Source organism: Neolamprologus brichardi, chromosome 8 (genome assembly GCF_056152115.1).
Source record: "Neolamprologus brichardi isolate AB-2024 chromosome 8, ASM5615211v1, whole genome shotgun sequence".
In the NCBI taxonomy this organism is placed as follows: domain Eukaryota; kingdom Metazoa; phylum Chordata; class Actinopteri; order Cichliformes; family Cichlidae; genus Neolamprologus; species Neolamprologus brichardi.
Genome location: NC_142111.1, coordinates 19,415,441 through 19,436,238, shown reverse-complemented (window position 1 = coordinate 19,436,238; position 20,798 = coordinate 19,415,441). Strand labels below are relative to the sequence as shown.

General features: G+C 36.0%; 1 protein-coding gene across 1 annotated transcript; it reads right to left on the bottom strand.

Annotated features, from left to right (window-relative positions):
- Positions 1-3,685: 3,685 nt before the first annotated feature.
- On the bottom strand, positions 3,686-17,384 carry LOC102798036 (5-hydroxytryptamine receptor 3A-like). Its single transcript, XM_087844780.1, has 11 exons — positions 17,311-17,384; positions 13,183-13,251; positions 12,233-12,396; positions 11,509-11,553; positions 11,238-11,347; positions 9,746-9,915; positions 7,529-7,692; positions 4,715-4,925; positions 4,459-4,635; positions 4,293-4,372; positions 3,686-4,076 (listed from the first exon to the last, which is right to left on the bottom strand). The coding sequence occupies exons 1-11, from the start codon at positions 17,345-17,347 to the stop codon at positions 3,849-3,851; spliced, it is 1,455 nt and encodes a 484-aa protein (XP_087700906.1). The 5' UTR covers positions 17,348-17,384; the 3' UTR covers positions 3,686-3,848.
- Between the last annotated feature and the right edge of the window lie 3,414 nt (positions 17,385-20,798).

The window sequence follows — 20,798 nt, the reverse complement described above, 5'->3', positions numbered from 1 at the left end:
TCATTTTACAATGAATTAATGACACATTATGCTGAAGTAAAAACAAAACCAAAAAAGCCTGGAGTAGAAATGAATAAGCAGCTGCCATACAGTACTCAGCCCCTTGCATCCTGCTAGAAGCAAAAGTGACTCCTGTGACAAGCAGTGCAGTGTTGTTTCAACAACATTAAAATACGAAGCAGTTATAATAAAAATGACCTGGCAGATAGACATATTACCTTTAGCTGTTTACCTTTGCAGTTATCTGATTTTTACCTAAATTAATTGCCTATAAGTTTTTTTTATTCAGGTAGAAGCTGGTGGTTTAATAATAACAAGATAATTCCATTGTGAGAGCTAGTATGGAAATTTTATGAGTGCAGCTTGTCTGTAAAATGAATAGACTTTTCTAGACAGGCTGGTTTTATTTCCTTTTGTTTTATCTCTCTTGCCTCTTTCTTAGGTGGAGAGATGGACTGGCTCTTTCCCATCGTTCAACTGGCCGTCACACCTACATTCCATGAATTCATCACCTTGATGTATTTAAGGATTTAAATACTAGCCTGCCTACAATCCTGAATGGAATAAGAAGAAAATGGATAAACAAATTAACTTAAATTATAGCAACTTTTGTTAGCAACTTGTTTTCATTATGAAGGTTAAATTGGAAATATGTGTGATCACAACTTGGTAGGGTGTGAACAAATGTGGCTAATGGCAGAATTGGGGGTTCAGGTATAATTTCTTTGTCATGGTGATGAATAACCACTTGTACTGTGTCTACGTCAGCATCATTTGACAAGGCTCTAAGCAGGTAAATCTGAATGAATTTTAATTCTAACTCTGTTTATCTTACAGATGGAATATATGTCATGATATATGATGGTGTGATTAAGAAACCATGAAAAACACATGCAAACAGAACATATTATGAACATATTTGAATTCTTTTGGCGACAGGGGTACGTCTTCGTCTCTGCAAAGACGTTCCCCAGTTCTGAAAGCCTTGCCAGGCAAAATACATATCTATACTTCTGCTATACGTCACACACACACAGTTTTTATTTCGTAACAATAGACTTGGTGGGCAGGTTGCACCTCTGAATGTGGACCTCTATCCTTAGCATCCTCTTTTGTCACACCAACCCTCTTCATGTCCTACTGCAGTACATCCATGAACCTCATGAGATTTTGCTGTTTTTAAGAAATTTTCTAATGTCCATCTGTCTCTCTCTCTTTTGAAACACAGATCTTACTTTTAACAGGGCTGTCCTACTGTCTTAGCGCTCTAATGTTCAGCATAATGTAAGAGCACTGGCACCTGGACCAAACCAAATCATGAAACAAGAAGAATGTGGCATGCAGGATTAGAGACTGACTGTATTGTATTCTTTGTTGCCAAAAACAAAACTAATATTAGGAAACAAACATCCTTACAAGTACCTTTTAAAGGTAAATAGGTCATTAATTTTTGGCGCCAATCATTTCTCAGCTCATCACATCTGGATCTGTTCATAGCAGCTTATTTTACATTAATTATCTGCATTCCATTATTCCTTTTTAAAAATGTCTTATCTCTCCAGTATGTAAAAGCTGTCACATTTGAAAATGTTTGCCTTTTATCATAAAACCATACATTCATTAAAGATTTGGAAAACTGTCCTGTATTTTTTTCTGTCTGAGATGCATCTCCTGCATCTCCTCTGCCCTCCAACCCACAGCACTAGAGACGGTGTATTTCTAGTTTAGTTTTTTTCCGCATCACATTCTGTAAATAAACTTGTGTTAACCTTTTCCCAGTGTCCTATGAGTGAGTCCATCATTCTATTAGTACATGATAGAACAATCAGGCTACCATAGACTCAGCGGACACTCACTCACTCCATCATACTGTCACTTTCCAAGGAGAGCAGCCGGGAGAACATGAACGTTTTCTTCGTCACCTCGATTCAAACCAGGATGTACTGCTACGAAAGGTAGTTAAGTTTGGAGGAATTATGCAATTTGTGCGTTTAAAAACTTGCCTTTACCTGCAGCACCTCATTTCATGGAAATTTACACTCTAATTACTCTAAATCTGTTGGTTGTGCCACACACACACAAAAATATATGAAAGGAGCAGCAAGATGTTTCTAACGTTTACTGCAATGTTCTAGTAGGATGCACATGTAAATGAAGGACATACAGCACACGCAAGTACATTACTTCATATTGCCACGTGTTTATGTTTAATTGTTTATTAAAAGGCTAAACTTCCAGTACAGTATACTTTAAACATATTCATTATGTATTTAAAAGAACATCAACAGTGTGTATATTTCTTAACAAGTGAATATTATCATATCCTTTTATTATATCCTTAAGATGAGTATATTAAACATACTACTGCAAACAGACACATAATTAAGGACTATGGGATACATGTATACAAGTACATAAAACATGCAAAGACACTGCTCAAGGAAAGTTTGGCCAAAGCCAGTATGAAAACACCTATGATTAGTTTTGAACAGAACCTTTTTATATGACTGATGTGTAATTGTTACGTATACGTATTTGTATACGTATGTTTTGTTTGTTGTTTTCTTTTACAATTGTAAGAGAAAAGACTAATTTTCTTCTAATAATATTGTAATAAATATGTAACAATAACAATCTGCTATATTTTCACTCTGAACATTATGTCCTGCATTCTCTATTGAGAAAGCACTAGCATATTAGAACATGTTATACCCAGTCTTTTATTCAGATAGGCTGAAACTAATGATTTAGAACTTCTTAGATTTTTTTAACTTTTAAAACCAGCTTATGTACAAAAGAGAAGTGGAGACATTGGAAAAAACAAAACAAAGTGGGGACGTCTTTTTGTCATCCAGAATTCCAAGAAAAAAAAGTCAGCATTGTTTCACAAATTATGAGATAAATCATCATCAATAAGTTAAATATATTAAATGTGATAAATAAATAAATCTGAACACACTTTAATGACCACTAAATGATGTGATTTTTGATTTCCATGTTAATTAGACAAACAAAGCTCTTTGGGTAATATACTGATACAAAATACTCTAATACAAATCAAAGAAAGGGTAAGGTTATAAATACACTGCAAATACAGAGAGTGGAAACAGGAAGGGAACTAAACACAATACCACAAGAATAAATAAAGTAGGAAAAATAAAACTGGAACTAGCTAATACACTCAAACTCGACAAGGGAAAACTGTACAAGGAAGCATCAGGTCAGGAGCTACACTTGAATAATAAACTCTATGAATATACAACTAATGCTCCATGTTATAAATCGTGAAACAATGCGTACTTTTTTCTCTGAATTCTAGAATCACTGTGGCGATGGGTTTTTTTTTTTTTTCTTACTTACAATCTTTATGCTGGTTTTCATCTTTGCTTGTACTGTCAGCTTTGTGTTCATACCTAAATACTAAGAGAAAGATCATATGCACGTCCTTGTCGTGATAGGGATTTGTGTTGCTGTGTAGCCTCAGTTTATACTTTTAAATGGTTATTATGAATGAGTTTGTTTCAGGTCATTTTACAGAATAAGATGAAAATAATGTTAATAGCAGTATAATTGATTATTTTCTAATTGGAGTAATTTATTGCATTACTTTTATGAAAAGTGTTCTGGGTAATATGTGTAATACATTACTTTACGACCATGACCTGACACTGATCACAACACTCCTAACACTCGAGATCAGAGTACAATTTCAGAATTTTTTTCTGGTTTCTAAAATGTTTTTGTTTTGGACAAATAGAAATTAACTGCAAACATATAACACAGAATAAAAAATGAGTTTTTGTGTTTTCTTTTTTGCTTTACGTCTTTTAGGTTTTTTAACTTTAGCCCTACTCACCCTCAGCACTGTTCCACAATGAAACCATATATGTTAAGAACACAGTGACTGCAGTCAAATAAAAAATTAGGAAAACCTTGTTGACTTTTTTAGCGATTCTGGTCCAGTATCCAGGCTTCCTGTCGCTGCTCAGCAAAGACATTGTTTTCCTTGTCTCCTGCAGCTCATCTGACACTTTTTCCAGAGCAAAGGACACCTCTGTCAGTATACTGCTGCTGCCCTGAAAGAGTGGTTTTGTAGAAAGGCAATCAACAAGATGTTAGGCCAATAAGGTTCATGATACCTTTAACATTTGACACACTGGTTTGTTTCTACATTGATTTAATAAAAAATGTTTGCTTCCGATATACAGTTTAAGATACAGGATAATCTCTGCAACGCAAACATCCTTTCCTGGTGTTTCTGAAAAGAGAAAAAATGTGCATTTTTTCCCAACCTTTCGGAACAGAGACACAGATGGTGTTTCATGAGAAGATACCTCATCAACAGAGGCATGGTGACTGCATCTCTTAATCTCTGGGAAAACAGTAGGCATAAAGATTAATGCAACACAACTAAAACTGCATGCAGATTTGTGGAATGTTTGCTATGATTAAGCTCACCTCTAAAACAGCTGTAGAAGTTGTGGCTGCCCTGGTTGTTCCCAGAGTTCTCCCCCAGGCTTCGGTCTCCATCTGTCTCATCTTCAACTGCAGAATCCTTTTCAATCAGATGCTTGACCAAAATTGCCTCCAGGAGGCTGAGCAGCATCAGAGCAAAAATTCCAATGCAGTAGACAGCTGAGGAGGGCAGACAGTATTATTACATTTGTGGACAAATAAGTATTGACTATATGTGCAGTCAAACACGCTTCCTTACCTATAAGTGGAATACTGTCTGAAGAGCTCGGCAGAATCTCATTGAGAAGAAGCTGCATCACTGTGACAGCAAGCAAGACAGTGACCTTGAAGCCGAGTTTCTCGCCCCCAGTGTCTGAGATCAGGAAGGAGGATAAGTCCAGAAGCAAGAAGAAGAGCACTGGCAGGAGGAAATTGGCAACGTAGAGGACAGACCTCCTCTTCATGGTAATCTGTGAATTTGTTTCCCCAGGTGGTTAGGTACAATAGAAACAGATACTCAAAGAAGTATTATGTGAATTTGTATTAAAATAGTAAAGAGAAAGGAGTTAAGTGAAAAGTTTTGGGTGGTGTAAATGTGCCAAACCATGCAGTGTTATTAATGTTGTTTTGGGTGTCTGTAACACCACCACAGGATGTACAGTTGTGTTCAAAATAATAGCAGTCCAACATGACGAATCAGATCAGTGTTTTTGATATGAATCATTTTATTATAATTTATATGGCAAATAATTTACCAGTAGGTGAGTAGAGTCAGAGAAACCAACAGACTCAACATTCACAATATGAATGCACCTGAGTCTGTGTAATTGAATAATTAAGTGAAAGGGGCGTGTTCACAATAATAGCAGTGTGGTGTCCAACCAGTGAGGTCATTCATTATGTGAAGAAACAGGTGTCATTCATGTGGCCCTTGTTTAAGGATGAAGCCAGCACATGTTGTACATGCAATATTCTCTGAAAACCTTAGAAAGATGGGTTGTGCCAGACATTGTTCAGAAGAACAGCATGCTTTAATCAAAATGTTGATTGGAGAGGGGAAAACATATAAAGAAGTGCAGAAAATGCTAGGCTGCTCAGCTAAAATGATATCCAATGCTTTAAAATGGAAAGCCAAACCAGAGAGATGTGGAAAAAAAACTTAAGACTACCATTCGAATGGATCGAACAATAGCCAGAATGACTCAGCCAGTGAGATCAGAGATGGTCTGAAGTCACCTGTGAGTACTGTGACAATTAGAGGACGCTTGTGTGAGGCAAGAAGCTCCCGCAAAATTCCACTGTTAAAAAAACAGAAGAGCTGAAGAGGATGCAATTTGCCAAAGAACATAACTGGCCTGAAGAGAAACGGAGAAACATTTTGTGGCGCTGATGAAAGGTTGTTCTTTTTCGATCCAAGGGCTGCAGACAGTTTGTCAGACGACCCCCAAACACTGAATTCAAGTCTCACTACACTCTGAAGACCGTGAAGCATGGTGGTGCAAGCATCACGATATGGGGCTGTTTCTTTTACTATGGTGTCGGGCCTATTTATCTCATACCAGGGATCATTGATCAGTTTGCTTATATCAAAATACTTGAAGAGGTCATGCTGCCTTATGCTGAAGACGAAATGCCCTTGAAACGGGTGTTTCAACAAGACAACCCCAAACACACCAGTAAGTGAGCAGCATCTTGGTTCCAGACCAACAAAATGAAGGTTATGTAGTGGCCAGCCCAATCCCCGGACCTTAATCCAATAGAAAACTTGTGGAGTGACATCAAAAATGCGGTTTTAGAGGCAAAACCTAGAAATGCAGAGGAATTGTGGAAGGTTGTCAAATCATCCTGGGCTGGCATACTTGTTTACAGGTGCCAGAAGTTCGACTCCATGTAGCACAGATGTGAACCAGTTCTCAAAAACAGTGGTTATACAACTAAATATTAGTTTAGTGATACACAGGAATGCTAAATCTTAACATTTTTCAGTTTATTGAGTAAATATTTGAGTTTGTAATGAAAAAATGCAGACAAGTAATTGAAATATTGATACTTTATATTTTTCATCAAAACATGAAGAAAAATATAATGTGCAGTGTTCCAAATGAAGGGAAATTAAAAAAAATATTATATGGATTTTGAACTTTACTCACATTTTAACATACACTACTATGATTTTGAACACAACTGTATATAAGGCAGTGGCGTGCAGTGACCTTTGACAAATTATTGCTGCACTCTACATGGACTTCTTCACCGTCATGCACTCCTTCCTGGCTGAAAAATTGCAAAAAAGTACTTCTATAGTTAAATAAATATCTGATATATTACCAAAAAAATATTTGCTATTAGCCGTGAGTGACAAGTGGTGTAGGAATTCAAACCACTCCTTTAGGAAATAAACAACGCTGTGTAAAAATATCACTACAAATAAAACTTATTTAAAAACCAAGTATAAAGTATCAAAAGTAAAACCTGACTTATCTTCTTTTAAAGCTGAATACAAGTCCTTTAAACCTCACATTAACAATGATAACTCGTTGCTATCAATGGTTAAAATCAGGGAGACCGCCTGATTTTCAGATTATAGTGTACAATACACTGTGCATAAATGATCCTGTACTGTTTTAGTGAAACAGGACTGCTTTAAATGCACAGCCCAAGGATAGGGTGCATGTGAGAATGTTTGACAAATTAGATATCTTTTTATTTATTTATTGTATAGGACAATTTGTTTACCGTTTGTGGTTATTGTTTTTACACATACTTTTATTACTGATCCTACACACTCCTAAATATATACTGCAAATTATGATAACTTTAAATGATACGGCTGATAAATCTGATGAATAAAAATTATATTAATTGAAGTACATCATAGCATATTGTCCACTGCAAACTTGGCAACTCAAAGATTGCCCTACAACTGAACTGGGCCAAACACAGCAGCATGGTTCAGCACATCCATCACCTGCTGTGGAAAAACGTGATCAGTGCTGACCTGAAACCAGGTGGCTAGAGTAGATGGATAAAGGGAAAAGAACGAGTTTTCCTTTCTGTTTCCAGAAATACTTACTGTGTAAATGACCACAGTTTGATTGAATCCATAATCTTCAACAATTTCGTTGTTGACTGACATGTCGATGAACAGCCACTCATACTGCGTGTGCATCATCTTACGAGACAATTCTGTGACCGTTGAATTGTTAATAGATTTGTTCCGCAAATATATTTCTTTATCTGAAATTGAATATAAAAAGAAATGTGATAAAGGACAAATAATATAAATGTGAGCAGACCAACAAGGACCAAAGTGCTATATTGTTTTACATTTTTTGTAGTGCTCTTTCTTATTCTGGGGTAAGTGGGGTATCTAAGATTCTGTTGTTCTAACTGTTGCTTTGGTAATGATGTTAGTGTGATGTTATTGAGATAGATCTGAAAACTGCTGTTCACAAACACTGTCCATCTAATCTGACTGAGCTGGAGCTGTTTTGCAAAGAAGAATGGGCAAGGATTTCAGTCTCTAGATGTGCAAAGCTGGTAGAGACATGCCCTAAAAGACTGGCAGCTGTAAGTGCAGCAAAAGGTGGTTCTACAAAGTTTTGACTCAGGGGGCTGAATAATTACGCACACCCCACTTTTCAGTTATTTATTTGTAAAAAATGTTTGGAATCATGTATGATTTTCGTTCCACTTCTCATGTGTACACCACTTTGTGTTGGTCTTTCACGTGGAATTCCAATAAAATTGATTCATGTTCGTGGCTGTAATGTGACAAAATGTGGAAAAGTTCAAAGAGGCTGAATACTTATGCAAGCGACTGTAATACATGTTTTGTTTGGGTTTCCACCGATGCGAAAATTACCAACAATAGAGAGGGCATAGGAAAACAGGAAACAGGAAAAGACCGCCATGTAATCCCTTTATTTCAACAAAGTAACTGTATTCTGAATACTACCATTTTAAACGGTAACTGTAACGGAATACAGTTACTCATATTTTGTATTTTAAATACGTAACACTGGTACATGTATTCTGTTATTCCCCAACACTGCGCCCGCCAATCAGCAGCTCCTTAAGGTAACAAAAATAAGTATTAATTTAGAGGTGACCATGGCTTTGCTGTAGCTGCTCCAAAGTTGTGGAATGAAATGCCCTTGCACGTTAGGCAGGCCTCTTCTGTTTCTGAGTTTAAAACTCTTTTTAAAACATAGTTATTTGCTGAAGCCTTTGGCACTCTTTAAGGGGTTGACTCAATTTGTTTTATCAACTTGTTTTAACATGTTTTATTTTATTTTATTGTGTTTATGCTATTTGTACAGCACTTTGTGAACCCTGGCTTTATATTAAAGTGATTTATAAATAAAGCTGGTATGCTATGGTATGATTTGGGCTGAATGCCAGTTTTGGGTATGATGTGAGTTTGTTGAGCTGTTTATTGTTGGGTTGATAACTGTGTTAAAGTTTCTACCTATGATTATGGCAGATGTGGAGAAATTCTGTAATGATGTGAAGAAGTTATGATAGAATGTGTGGTCGGTCATCTGTGTTTGAGCCATAAATGCTTGTGATTGTTATGTTGGAGTTATTAATTGTTCCAGGGAAAATGTCTCACTTTTGAAGCAGATGCAACCTAACGAATCCAGACAGATCCACTCATTGATGATTACTTGTCCACTGTCTCGCAGTTCCACCTCAGACACTTAACCTGACTTTAAAGTTCTTATCCAAACTCAGTAAAAAACTGCAGATCAGCTAATTCAACTACAAGAAAAACAGTAATATCACTAAAGTTAAAAGTTAAAATGTTATAAAAACATGCTCATTCTGTTTAGTGTGGAATATTGATTAAATAGCAATGAAATCCCAGCATTTGTATAATGCCTATTTCAAATTTTATTGCTTACTTGCAACATCCAATCTTTCTAATGGGAGTTTTTAACAAGATAAAACTAATATTAAACAGAACTGGAGCCAGCTTATGTGTACGGCTCTCTATAGCAGTTCCAGGGATTCATGTGACTCTTTGGAAATTCCCAATTGCTTTTCACACAGTTGTCCAATTCTAACATCATCAAAATAAGATGTTGGCCCAAAATATGTGCAAATTTGGATGAAAATTAGTTTTTTGGCATTGGATAACCTTCCTGAAATTATGCATGAGATCATTGAAGCAGAAACAGAAAATTAGAGCCCCTCCTTTTGGCCAGGCAGTATATGTTAAAATATCTAATGTTGTGCTTTTAAGACCATACAAAGGACATGTAAGCAGAAACTGTTATGGACTCACCATCGTGAAAGATAGACTTGAAGGAGAGGTTGCAGCTCTGGGTGTCAAAAGGAAATTTGTAAACATGCATCTTGCAGGTGCTTTGCACCACCTGGTCATTCCTGAACTCAACCGAGCCATTGTGATATATGCTGAGATATGGACTCGGAGACGCTTTATCTTTTTCTGTCCTGTATAAAAGAATATGATTGTAATGAAAACAATGTATTATCATACTATGGAAAACAGTTTGCATCATGCAATAAATGACTATTTATTATGTCTGCAGCTATATCTTATTTTACCTTAGTAAAACCTGCTAGTACTAGAGGTGGAGAGATACCATTGACTAGGCCAGTGGTTCCCAAACTAAGTTTTTGCTGGGCCCTTCTTTATTTTACAAGAAAATCCCCCCCTTTCTGACACAAACACATCCTCCAACCAGTATTTGGATCTAGTGCAGTAGAGACGGATGTGTTATATTTTGTCATTGCTTTTGTATGCTGAAACGTCTTCCATTACATGATCCAATATTATTTTAAATCCAATCGTAATAGATTTTGTTGAAATATATATATTTTTTTAAAGTTCAAAAGAGGGGTGGATCCGTGGGTTCGAGGTGTGGTGTCAGAGGAGGCTGATGCACACAGCTATTCTCCATCACCTGGTCATACCTTTCCCATTTCGAAAGGATGCCGGGACCCGACAGGAGAGCTGCATGTGTTGTGCTGAGCTGGAAGCAGCAACTGGAAAGCTGCACTGGAAAGCCCTGTTGTCGAGCTTTGCTGAAGGCCACATGAAGTATGGAGGTCTGTAGCAATTTAATGTGCATAAAAGGTTGTGACGTCTGCACACTACGTGCCTCAGCATCTGCTTACCTCCCCTCCCTATGTGATTTTAGTTACAGTCGTTCCTACTTTGTTATAATACAGTTGACTGGGGATTAATTAGTAGCAAGCAAGTTTAATTTGGACTTGTTGAACAAGTGGCATCCTATTATGGTACCATTGTGAAATTCACTGAGTTCATCAGAGCAGATTAGAAACAGTCTGCTTGTTTAGTTGCTTAATTCTTTTTTTTTTTTTTTTTTTTTTTTTTTTTTACACACATGGCCATGGAAGTCATTGGATCAACTGAGTTCAGTGATTTGGATGGGCAAATTAATACTTTTGGCAATATAGTGTGTGAACTGCCTATTAAACCAATCCAACTTGTGAAAGGTGCTTCAAAACAGCTTGAGATGAATTACTTATAAATTCAACAGACAGCTGATAATTGCTCAAATCCTCCGACTCTGTTTGAATAAAGTTATTTAAAGTAAAAATGGTTATTTCTAACCATGTCTTTGCTATTTTTCCTTCTTCAATTTGTAAATTATTTCATGGATTACAATAAGGAAAACATTTTCTGTCACCCTATGGTTTCAATAGTAGCATATATTTATAAATATATGATTATAAAATGACTATATGTGAGTGTGAGTTTATGGGCATATTGTATATGTTAAACTTACATCTCTTCAATAGTTATATCTGGAATCCACAGATATGAAGTAGGAATTGTTATATATTCAATTCCACAGAAATCCTCTGGTTTCCAGTTAATGTACTCATTGCGCCAAGCCTACACTCAAGGGTACAAAAAGGCAAAGAGATGAGAAGAGATGATGAAAAACAAATAAAATAAATAATTGAAAAAAAAAATAGTATAGTAATAGTAGTATAGAATTTTAACAATACAGGGAAAACCATATATACCTATGATATATTTAAGAGAAAACTCACCAAATCAACCCAAATGTAAGTAATTAAGGTCTGGTCAATTTCTCTCTGTAAATAAAGAATTTGAACATAGTGTTTATTGAGGCAGACACATGTCAAGCTCAACAGGCAGGTTAGCTAATGTTAACTCATATCATCTAATGCCTCAGCAACTGTCCTTGGCTTGGAGGAGAAACTGTCTATTTACCAGCAAACTCCTCATGCAGCAATATAATTATTGTTATTACTACTACTACTACTACTACTAATAATAATAATAATAATAATAATAATAATAATATAAAGACATGGACCAAAGACAGTTAACTACATATATCATGTCTGATTGGAAGTGATGGACAGTAGTGCTTAAAATCTTTTCAAGATTTCTTCAGCAGAAGTAATCCAGTGATACCTGTCATGTATTAGCATGGATTCATAACTCACAACCTATATCTCTGTACTGTGTGTCAAATAAATGTCTCAGAAAAAACTAAAACAAAAAAATACCTAAATAAAAATGAAACAGCACTGATCTAAGAAACTGTAAGTTACAAACAGAAAAACGGGTCGTGGCAAGAAACAAGCCAGAGTAAGTAATAATAACAATAATAATAATAATGAGTTGTTCTTTTGTGGATGAGTGCTGTGACATATGTTTCATGAGCAAGAAAACATATCCACAAACACATTTGCCAAAGAAAACATTAATTGTCATTAATAATAAAAGAATGCCCAAACAAATTACCATATCCAAGATGGCATAGAGTCTTGTTGTAACAAACACTTCTGTATAATCTTTGTTGTTTATAATGGGCCGGCTCATAGTGTATTTAAATTCGTCTTTTTTCAGATTCAGGTGATTGACAATATCCTGAAAATTACAGACTTTCTCCTCTTCATCTTTGTTATCTGAAATGATATCAAAATGCATTCTCCATTAGAGATTTGTTTTAGAAAATAACAATAGACAACGTCTGTGCTTTTCATTCCTGATTTTCAATTTAAAAAAAAAAAACCAAAAAAAAACCAAAAAAAAAAAAAAACACATGCTCACTGGATGCTTACATCCATCAAAGCTAATATACATCTGCACTAATGCTATATTCCTGAGAAGTGGCAGTAAGCACCAATTTAGAACCTTTTGATATGCACAGGACTTTTTGTTGACTAAGAGGCCATGTCTGCAAGGTTTATCTTATCAGTCAATATTAAAAATGGGACGTAGAATACATGTAACGTACTCTTTATAAAATTGTTTTATATTTTAGATCAATCACCTCAGGAAGGCATGATATACATTATGGCAGACCTCATAATTAGCAGAATATGGTGTAATATCATATGCTTTTGTTCATCTGATGTTTTGTTTAATTAACGTTAGCACCTGGTATGGACTATATGATTTTTCTTTTTTTTTTTGGTTATGTTACACCTTAAAAATAAAAGATACAGCATCTACAACATCTTTCATTTCTAAGGTTTAATGTATCAGGTTTCTTTGTCACATGTTTGTATGTTAATACCATTTATTCCTTTGTTAAAAAAAAAACACTTTATAAACTCAGGGACGTAGACATGACAATGGAAAAACAGTAAATGTCTCATATACATACTGTTTTTGCATATCCATGTTGATTTTAGCCAAATTTAACTGAAATCCACAGAATAAGCTTTGAGATAATAAATTAATAATACCTCCAGTAATTGTCCCATTGCTTTTTTGCTTATCAGCATCTGGTAGCTCTACATTGGAGACATATCCACCTGACATGAAAGAACAAAAGAAGTTCAAGTTATACATATGTACAAAATTAGGTGCATAAGTGTTGGTTATATTTATAGATGAACTGAAAGAACACATGATGAGAAAAACAGAAACCTAAAAAAAACAATTAAATAGATTTTCAGCTTACAATTAAAATAAATAAGTGACTCCGCCAAATGGAAAGGCTCAAACAACCAAACCAAAAATTTCAAGATTTGGAAACAGACCTGGGAATTTTAATAAACAGCAACCGCTGGACATATATAAGCAATAACATATTATAGTGTCCTGAGGAATCACTAACAAAAGAACTCACAGAAAGACTAATACTGTACTTGAGATGTCACTTCAACCCTTACACAGCCACAAGCTGATGCATTTATTTCACATTTGGACATCTTGTGACACATTATAATGATCATCAAAACTGCAAAAGAATTCACTTATGGTGCAACATTTCCTTTCCAAAACAAAACATAGGTCATAAAAGAAACTGTGGGATGGGCAGTAGTAAAACTATGCCAGCTAACAGATACAGTAAACATAATTCCCTTTAATTCAACAACAAACACAATGTTCTATGGGCATGAGGATACATTACATCTAGCCGCTTTCAATACACAACTATATGTTTAATAATTCAAAATGGCTCATTAAATATACTTTTACATAGAGCTCATTTTGCACATAGTAGACTACAAAATAAAAGTACGACAGTTCCAAATACCTTCGTACATTGCACATTAACCACACGACTTGCTTTTGCCATCTTTTAACTACCATATTTTTCTAATGCACTGTTTTTGTTTTAATCACCCCTACTTGTTGCAAAAGCATGGTGTCTACTTCAGCTGTTCCTCAACTGAGCCAGTCCCAGCATCCAGACCTCTTGCAACACCCGTTTCCCTTCTCATTTCTGCTCTCTACTTCTTATATTTCTCTCCACAGTGGCTTCCTTCTGCATGCTACACCTTGCTGTATTTAGATCAGCTTTACTTTTGGCTGGCAGATACCAACCAAAGTCCTGTTTTTCAGCCCAAGCGTCCCATTTCCTTTGACAAATCCAGTTGATTAGTATTGCGTTGCTAATACAAATAAACAGTTGACTAGGTGTCCGTCTGTCTGTTTGTTTTGTGCCATAGTGTCTGCAAACTGTTTCAACCGGAAAGATTTAGTTGTGTTTTATTCAATATTCTTCAACCAGATAGATAAACTAGATCAAATCTATATTACAACTGTTAAATATTTTGACTGGTTCAGCTAGTAAATATAAGGTTTCATACCAGTTTAAACAACTGAAGTCCTTCAATTCAGATTTCCAAAAGAGTAAATACATAAAACCTTGTCTGAATTCTGTTAATGAAGGCAAAATTTAAAAAACAAACATTGGTGTAAAGTAAAAAAAAAAAAAAAAAAAAAAAAAAAAAAAAAAAAAGCATTTAAATGCACTTTACATGCTATGGAAGCCCGTTTCCACCACAAAAAAAAAAAAAAAAAAAAAAAAAAAAGATCCGTAACTCGAAATTTCAAGAAGTGTAACTCGAAATTTTGACTTATTAATTCAAAATTTTAAGAAAAGTAACTCGAAATTTTGTATTAACACTGCAAATCAGTAATCTACATGAATTGCGTCATTTCCTTTTTACCCGGACGCTGAAGCCCTCAGTTACAAATGCTACAGCTAAGCTACCAGTATTACAGCCAGTCATAAATGCACAAATTGCTGAGTATTTTCAGTGTGACCTTCACAAATGATGAAATCCTTGTGTTATTAGCTGAATCACATGGTGTTACTATCAGCAAACATACTATTGAAAGCACCAATTTGTTGCTATACATTGGTAGCTCACAATCTGGTTTAGAGTGCACATTCCTCTGTGCCAGATCCTTCCAGCTAACAAGAAATTTACGTCATTCACATAGATTACTGATTGGCAGAGCTAACTTGAAATTTCGAGTTATTAACTCAAAATTTTGAGAAAAGTAACTCGAAATAACTACACCAGGAGCAAGCAAGACTAGGAGTCAGATTTATATTGTTGGATTGTCATGTATGCTTAGAAACATATACTCATATACAGTGTTGGTCAAGTTACTTGAAAAAAGTAATCAGTAACTAATTACCGATTACTTCCCCAAAAAAGTAATCCTGTTACTTTATTGATTACTTATTTTCAAAAGTAATTAATTACTTAGTTACTTTTTTAAAACACGCTTTACACCCTGAATAGGTGATAAAGCGATAGATCTTTCAGCCCAATTCTACTTTTTCTGCATAATCCATCATACAAAATGTAATCAGATGGAAAAGTCTCTTTTTAAAACTTATTTTGTTAGTTTTAATCTTTTAACTTTATGCATCAAGCAAAAATTTAATTATATGCAACATTCTCTGACTGGAAGAAATTTGTTTAATATTTAAACCTATTTTCTGCACATTCCAGCACATAAAATAAAATATTTTTTTGTGCTACACTCACTCTTTCAAATAGATGCAAGTAAAACACAGCAGAAAATAAATAAAGTCAAAGACTAGCAGTCCTGTTGCTCTATTTTCACCTGTAAAGCAGGAGTCGGGCAGGCGGAGGTTTACCCTGGTGCAGGTGTGCCGCAGCGGTCAGTGGAAGGATACGGCAGCTTCTCTGTGAATTTCCCATTACGTTGTTGCGCACTCGGTGGTAGCTTGGAAGTTTAGGGTTTTTTTCGCTTTAAAAAGAAGTTTTCTTCCCACGCACAGCAGACACTAATGTTTTTGTCACTTTTTATGGAATCAAACTCAAAGTAAGGTCAGTACTTCCACGCTTTAAACGCTGCATGCTCATACTCTCACGCACTCGATATATGATCCATTGTTGATCTGCACACAGCTGTTGTCACGAACGTCGCACTCGCTTACGTCACTGTCATGAGACATTCTCGCAAAAAAATCACGGTTTTAGTAACGCAGCATTCCTACGGGAAAGTAACGGTAATCTAATTACCGTTTTTGCAATAGTAATCCCTTACTTTACTCGTTACATGAAAAAAGTAATCAGAAAAGTAATCTGAAAAGTAATCAGATTACAGTAACGCGTTACAAGTAACGCGTTACTGCCCATCTCTGCTCATATATGCTTAGAGATATATAATCGATTGCATATTGATAGGATGTCTGATCCTTAGTTGTCTGCAAAGACTGTGTGCATTCCAGAGCACTCTGGCATACACACACATCCTAGAGAGAGGTTGTGCCTTCTCTTTCCGATTTATGGTATGGGAGGACACCTACGCTGTATCTGTTTAAGTATAAGAGCCTTTTGTGTAGGTGGTCCGCTGGACTGCTAACACCAGCTTTGGGGAGTCAATCACAGGGTCATATCTTGACTCACACACAAACACGGGTACTCTTTGTTCACGTGTATGCCTGTGTAAGATGTCGTATGTTAATGAAGCTGTGAATATTCATGTAACCTCAATAAACAGCAGTGCTGCGGGAGAGCTGACTGAGAGTGACCGCGGTTTGAGCAACAGGAACAGCACTCATCTCGTTTATCTCCCTCGTGCATGAGATCACACAAAGAGTTCTGCCTGGTGTCCAATGCGTTTGCCATTGTAGTAGAGTTATCTTGGCTGTTCCAGCAACAGGTTTGTGCCAAACATAAATGTAACACTGGGGCAACAGAAAGAGTCACTCATGAAGGACGTTTCCACACAGTGGAATTGGATATGGTTTCTCGTCTACTAAAGAAGCAAGAGGCTGTTTTTGCTGCTTTAGTCAAACAAAAGCACAAGCCAGTCATTATAACTCCATCACAGCTGGTAAAACGCAAAAAGCTGATGACTTTCATGTAGCCATTCAGGTAATTAAAACTATTTTTTTTAACTTACTGTTACTTTTTTTCAAAAAGCTCTATAGTTGGCAGTTATTGTGTAGATTAGCAAAGCATTTGCACTTTGTCGCAGATTTTCTTCTGTGATTAAATGCAATTAATCGAGATTATTTTTTTGAGTCCCAATCCTAATATTTGTATATAAATAAAATGCTGAAATAACTGAATTAAAATATAATGTTTGCTTACCCGTGATTATGAGCAGAAAGAAGAAACCAGCGATCATTTTTGCTTACAGAGATCTGTATGCACCCTTGTCCTCTATGGGTTCTTAAGATGCTTCTTGCTGCATTTAAGTCAATGCCTCACGAGGGTGGGGCAAATGTAAAAACGATTGTCCAAAGAATCTAGCAAACAGCAGCAGAGGGTGGGCCGGAATACAAAGGTTGACACTTCACTGGGAACCAGACAGGAATACTTTCTCTCTCCTTTGTCCATTTGTTGCAGCAATAAAGCAGAAGACAAGAATTCACAAGACAAAATTAGTCCCATGCAAATTATTTATTATTTCTATCAGAGTCACATAACTCATTACAAGAAACTTTCAGTATAATCAATGACTTCTCCAAAATCTCAAAAGCCCCTTTAACATACAAAGCAGTACGTTGTGCTCTGACACCTATTCTTTTCTATTGCTTGCTCCATCCTAAACCAGTTACCAAATGAACCAATCATAGTGCGACAGAAATGCAAACATGCCAGCGAGGGGTACTCATGCATGTCGCGTAAAGGTTTGACTGGGTGAGCATTTTACCACTTTGCAGTATTACTTCACCGCAACCAATAGAGACAATGTCTGAAGTCATGCCAAGTTCAACCACACAATGCATGAAAACATGAAGAAAAGCTGATTCTGTATGTATCAGAGTTTAGAGTTCAGATGAGAAAGAAATAAAATGACAATGAGAGAAGCTGCAGCAAAAGATACATTTGGGGCCATTTGCTCCAGCCAGCAGTCAGGGCAGTGCATCTTGCTTTTTAAGTGAAATACCCTTAAATACATGTAACACTGATGAAGCGCTAATGAATTAATACAAGCTAGGTATTGAGTGAAATATTAGGTTATTATTAATCAGAAGATTTAGGAATGCTACTGGAGCTGATGGGCAGTAATTAATAAATACACACAACACAAAATGCTTTTGCAGGTACCATGTATTTAACCGAAAGCAAAGAAAAATAACAAGAAAAGAAAAGGAAAACTTTAATAATCACTCCTGCTGTAGCTATTCAATTAATAGAAAAACCTAGTGGGGGTGCACAAAGACAACTAAGCAAATTCTTCTGGCTTATACCAAGCAATATAGATTCTCAAAAAAAAAAGTTCCCCATAAATAACACATGTTAACATCAAAAGCACTGATCCACACTGAAGTCCATGAGTTTTAACTGAATGTCCATGAGAGATGTCCAAGCGCTATTGTCCATAAACGGGGGAATGGTGTGCATGATTGTGGAAATCAGTGTATTCGGAAATTCTACCAGTCCAGTGGAAGCTTCAATGCAGAATGAGTCCTGCTCCTAGCCGTTCATTGGCTCGCCATCCTTTTTCATACCCAAAAAAGGTTTACCTGGCCTGCATTAAATAAACAAGGCCAATAAGAAATCACAAGAATACAAAAATGTCAGCCAGTTAGGCTAAATACATTAAGTTATTCTTGTTCCTGTGTACACAATTTATAAATAAATATACAAACAGTATATTTAACCAATAAGGATTTAACTAAAACATTTCAACAGCTATATACATATTATATAGCTTCACAACATTTGTTATTCAACAACTATCGGTCAAATCAAAAATCTAAATCAAATTGTTTGGACAGGCAGCAGCCAATTAGCGTCAGCTGGTAGCAATACAAACAGTCAATTAAAAGTTCAAACTCACCAATTCCGTTCTGTTCAGTGCACGACAACACTGTGGCTCTGGCTCACAGTAATCAGCGTCTACATCGCATAAGTTAGCTGGTGTTTAAAAAAAATGCATTAAAACGGGAAAAGCAAGTGTTTGCCAATACAAACCTGCAACAGCTGTCACCTGGCTTACCTTCACGCATCTGACGGGAGGAAGCCGGGACAGGCTTACTATGACCTACATGCCATCCGATTGGCTGAGCAAAGTCATGTGGTTGGAGTCATGTATTTGTGATGCGTTCAATGCCAGGAAATATGTGCAGGAAATTACTAAATTCTAGTAAATCAGATTTTACTCTGGGTTACATACACAATAAACTGGAATAAATCAACCATAATGTCACTCTCTGAGGATGCAATCTCCAGGTCAGGACCCTGCTCTCCTTCTTCACATTGGCAACCATAAATATTTAAGCATAAATATTCCCCCAGAGTTTAATCTCAGTTACATAACCTCTTAAAAAAAAATAAAAAAGACCCTAACCCTAAAATCCTTGCATAAATTTGACAGGATATATTTTTATGGAAAGCAAAATATTTAAAGTCAAAGTTAAAGTTTAATTTTTCTAAGTTTATTTATTCTGGAATAATATTTTTGTCTGTTTTTATTCATATTCATGTTTAAAAACGTTGTTTTCGTGTGTTCAATAAATGTTCATCTTGTTTGGCCCGCGACTTAAAGTGCGCCTTGAGTTTCGGCTCCCTGTGCAATAGAGTTTGACACCCTTGATTTAAGCTGGCTGAATTACTGCAGGGGATGATGGAAATTCTGTGATGCAGTGGCTACTTAAATAAGAATTATTATTAATATTATTATTATTAGTAGTAGTAGTAGTAGCAGAGGTAGTAGTAGAATTTCAAAAGTAATACATCAGATAACAAGCTCAAGCAACAAACAGACATTCATGTCTTGCATTTTTCTAAGAGGATAACAGAATTTTCTGTAACCATCCAAACAACCGCTGAAGAGCACTTATGATACATTAAAATGTAAAAGTATTTGAATTCACAACAACCACTCAAGGCTGATGTTCATGCTGTGTGTTTGAGATATTTATGCAAAGCGACTTGAAAACAGCAGTAATTGCAGTTGAGAGATGTTCATAATGTATCTGGGAAATCATTTCCTCACTAGCTCGGGTAAAATCAGGATGTGGGTAAATGCTTTTACATGTTTGCATCTTTATTTTCAGCATATTGAGATGTAATAAGTGGTGTGGGAGAGACCACAGCAAGTGCTCCATCAGTAGAGGGAGTGAGGTCCTGTTTAGAAAAGGTGAGAAAGTTAATGACAGTGATTTCTTTTTGTTGTTGTCTACTGTCTATCTGTTCAGATCTCTTGTAAGTCCCGTGTATGTTCTCCTGACTTCTTAAATCACTTTCCATGTTTGTTCCTAGGTTTCTGTTCTGGACTTTGTTTGGATTTGCTTGGTCCCACTCGTGCTGTCCTGACAGACTTTGTTACCTGGTCAAAGGTAAGTGTTTTCCAAATTGCCTTTGTGTTCTCCACTTGTGATATTTTCAGTTTTGCCAGACAATTAATCTTCACCTCAGTTATCTAAGTAACATCTACACTCTGCCGCTACCTGTTAGTGCTGATATTTGTTGTACCTCACAAGTATGTTTGAAAATGTATACAATTGTGCCTTGATATTTAGCCGTTTAGTGACCATCATCAGAGCAAAGATTGTTTGGCCAACTAAATCACTGGCATTGTTGGCAGTGACTGTCATGTTTATGAACAGCCACTCATATTGTGTCCG

Excerpts from the sequence above, each read along its gene's own strand:
- LOC102798036 (XM_087844780.1), bottom strand. The coding sequence starts at position 17,347 with ATGATCGCTGGTTTCTTCTTTCTGCTCATAATCACGG. Across the intron at positions 9,916-11,237 it reads GATATAACTATTGAAGAGAT|GACAGAAAAAGATAAAGCGT; the intron begins GTAAGTTTAACA and ends TCTTTTATACAG. Across the intron at positions 4,077-4,292 it reads CTGTGTCTCTGTTCCGAAAG|GGCAGCAGCAGTATACTGAC; the intron begins GTTGGGAAAAAA and ends CCACTCTTTCAG.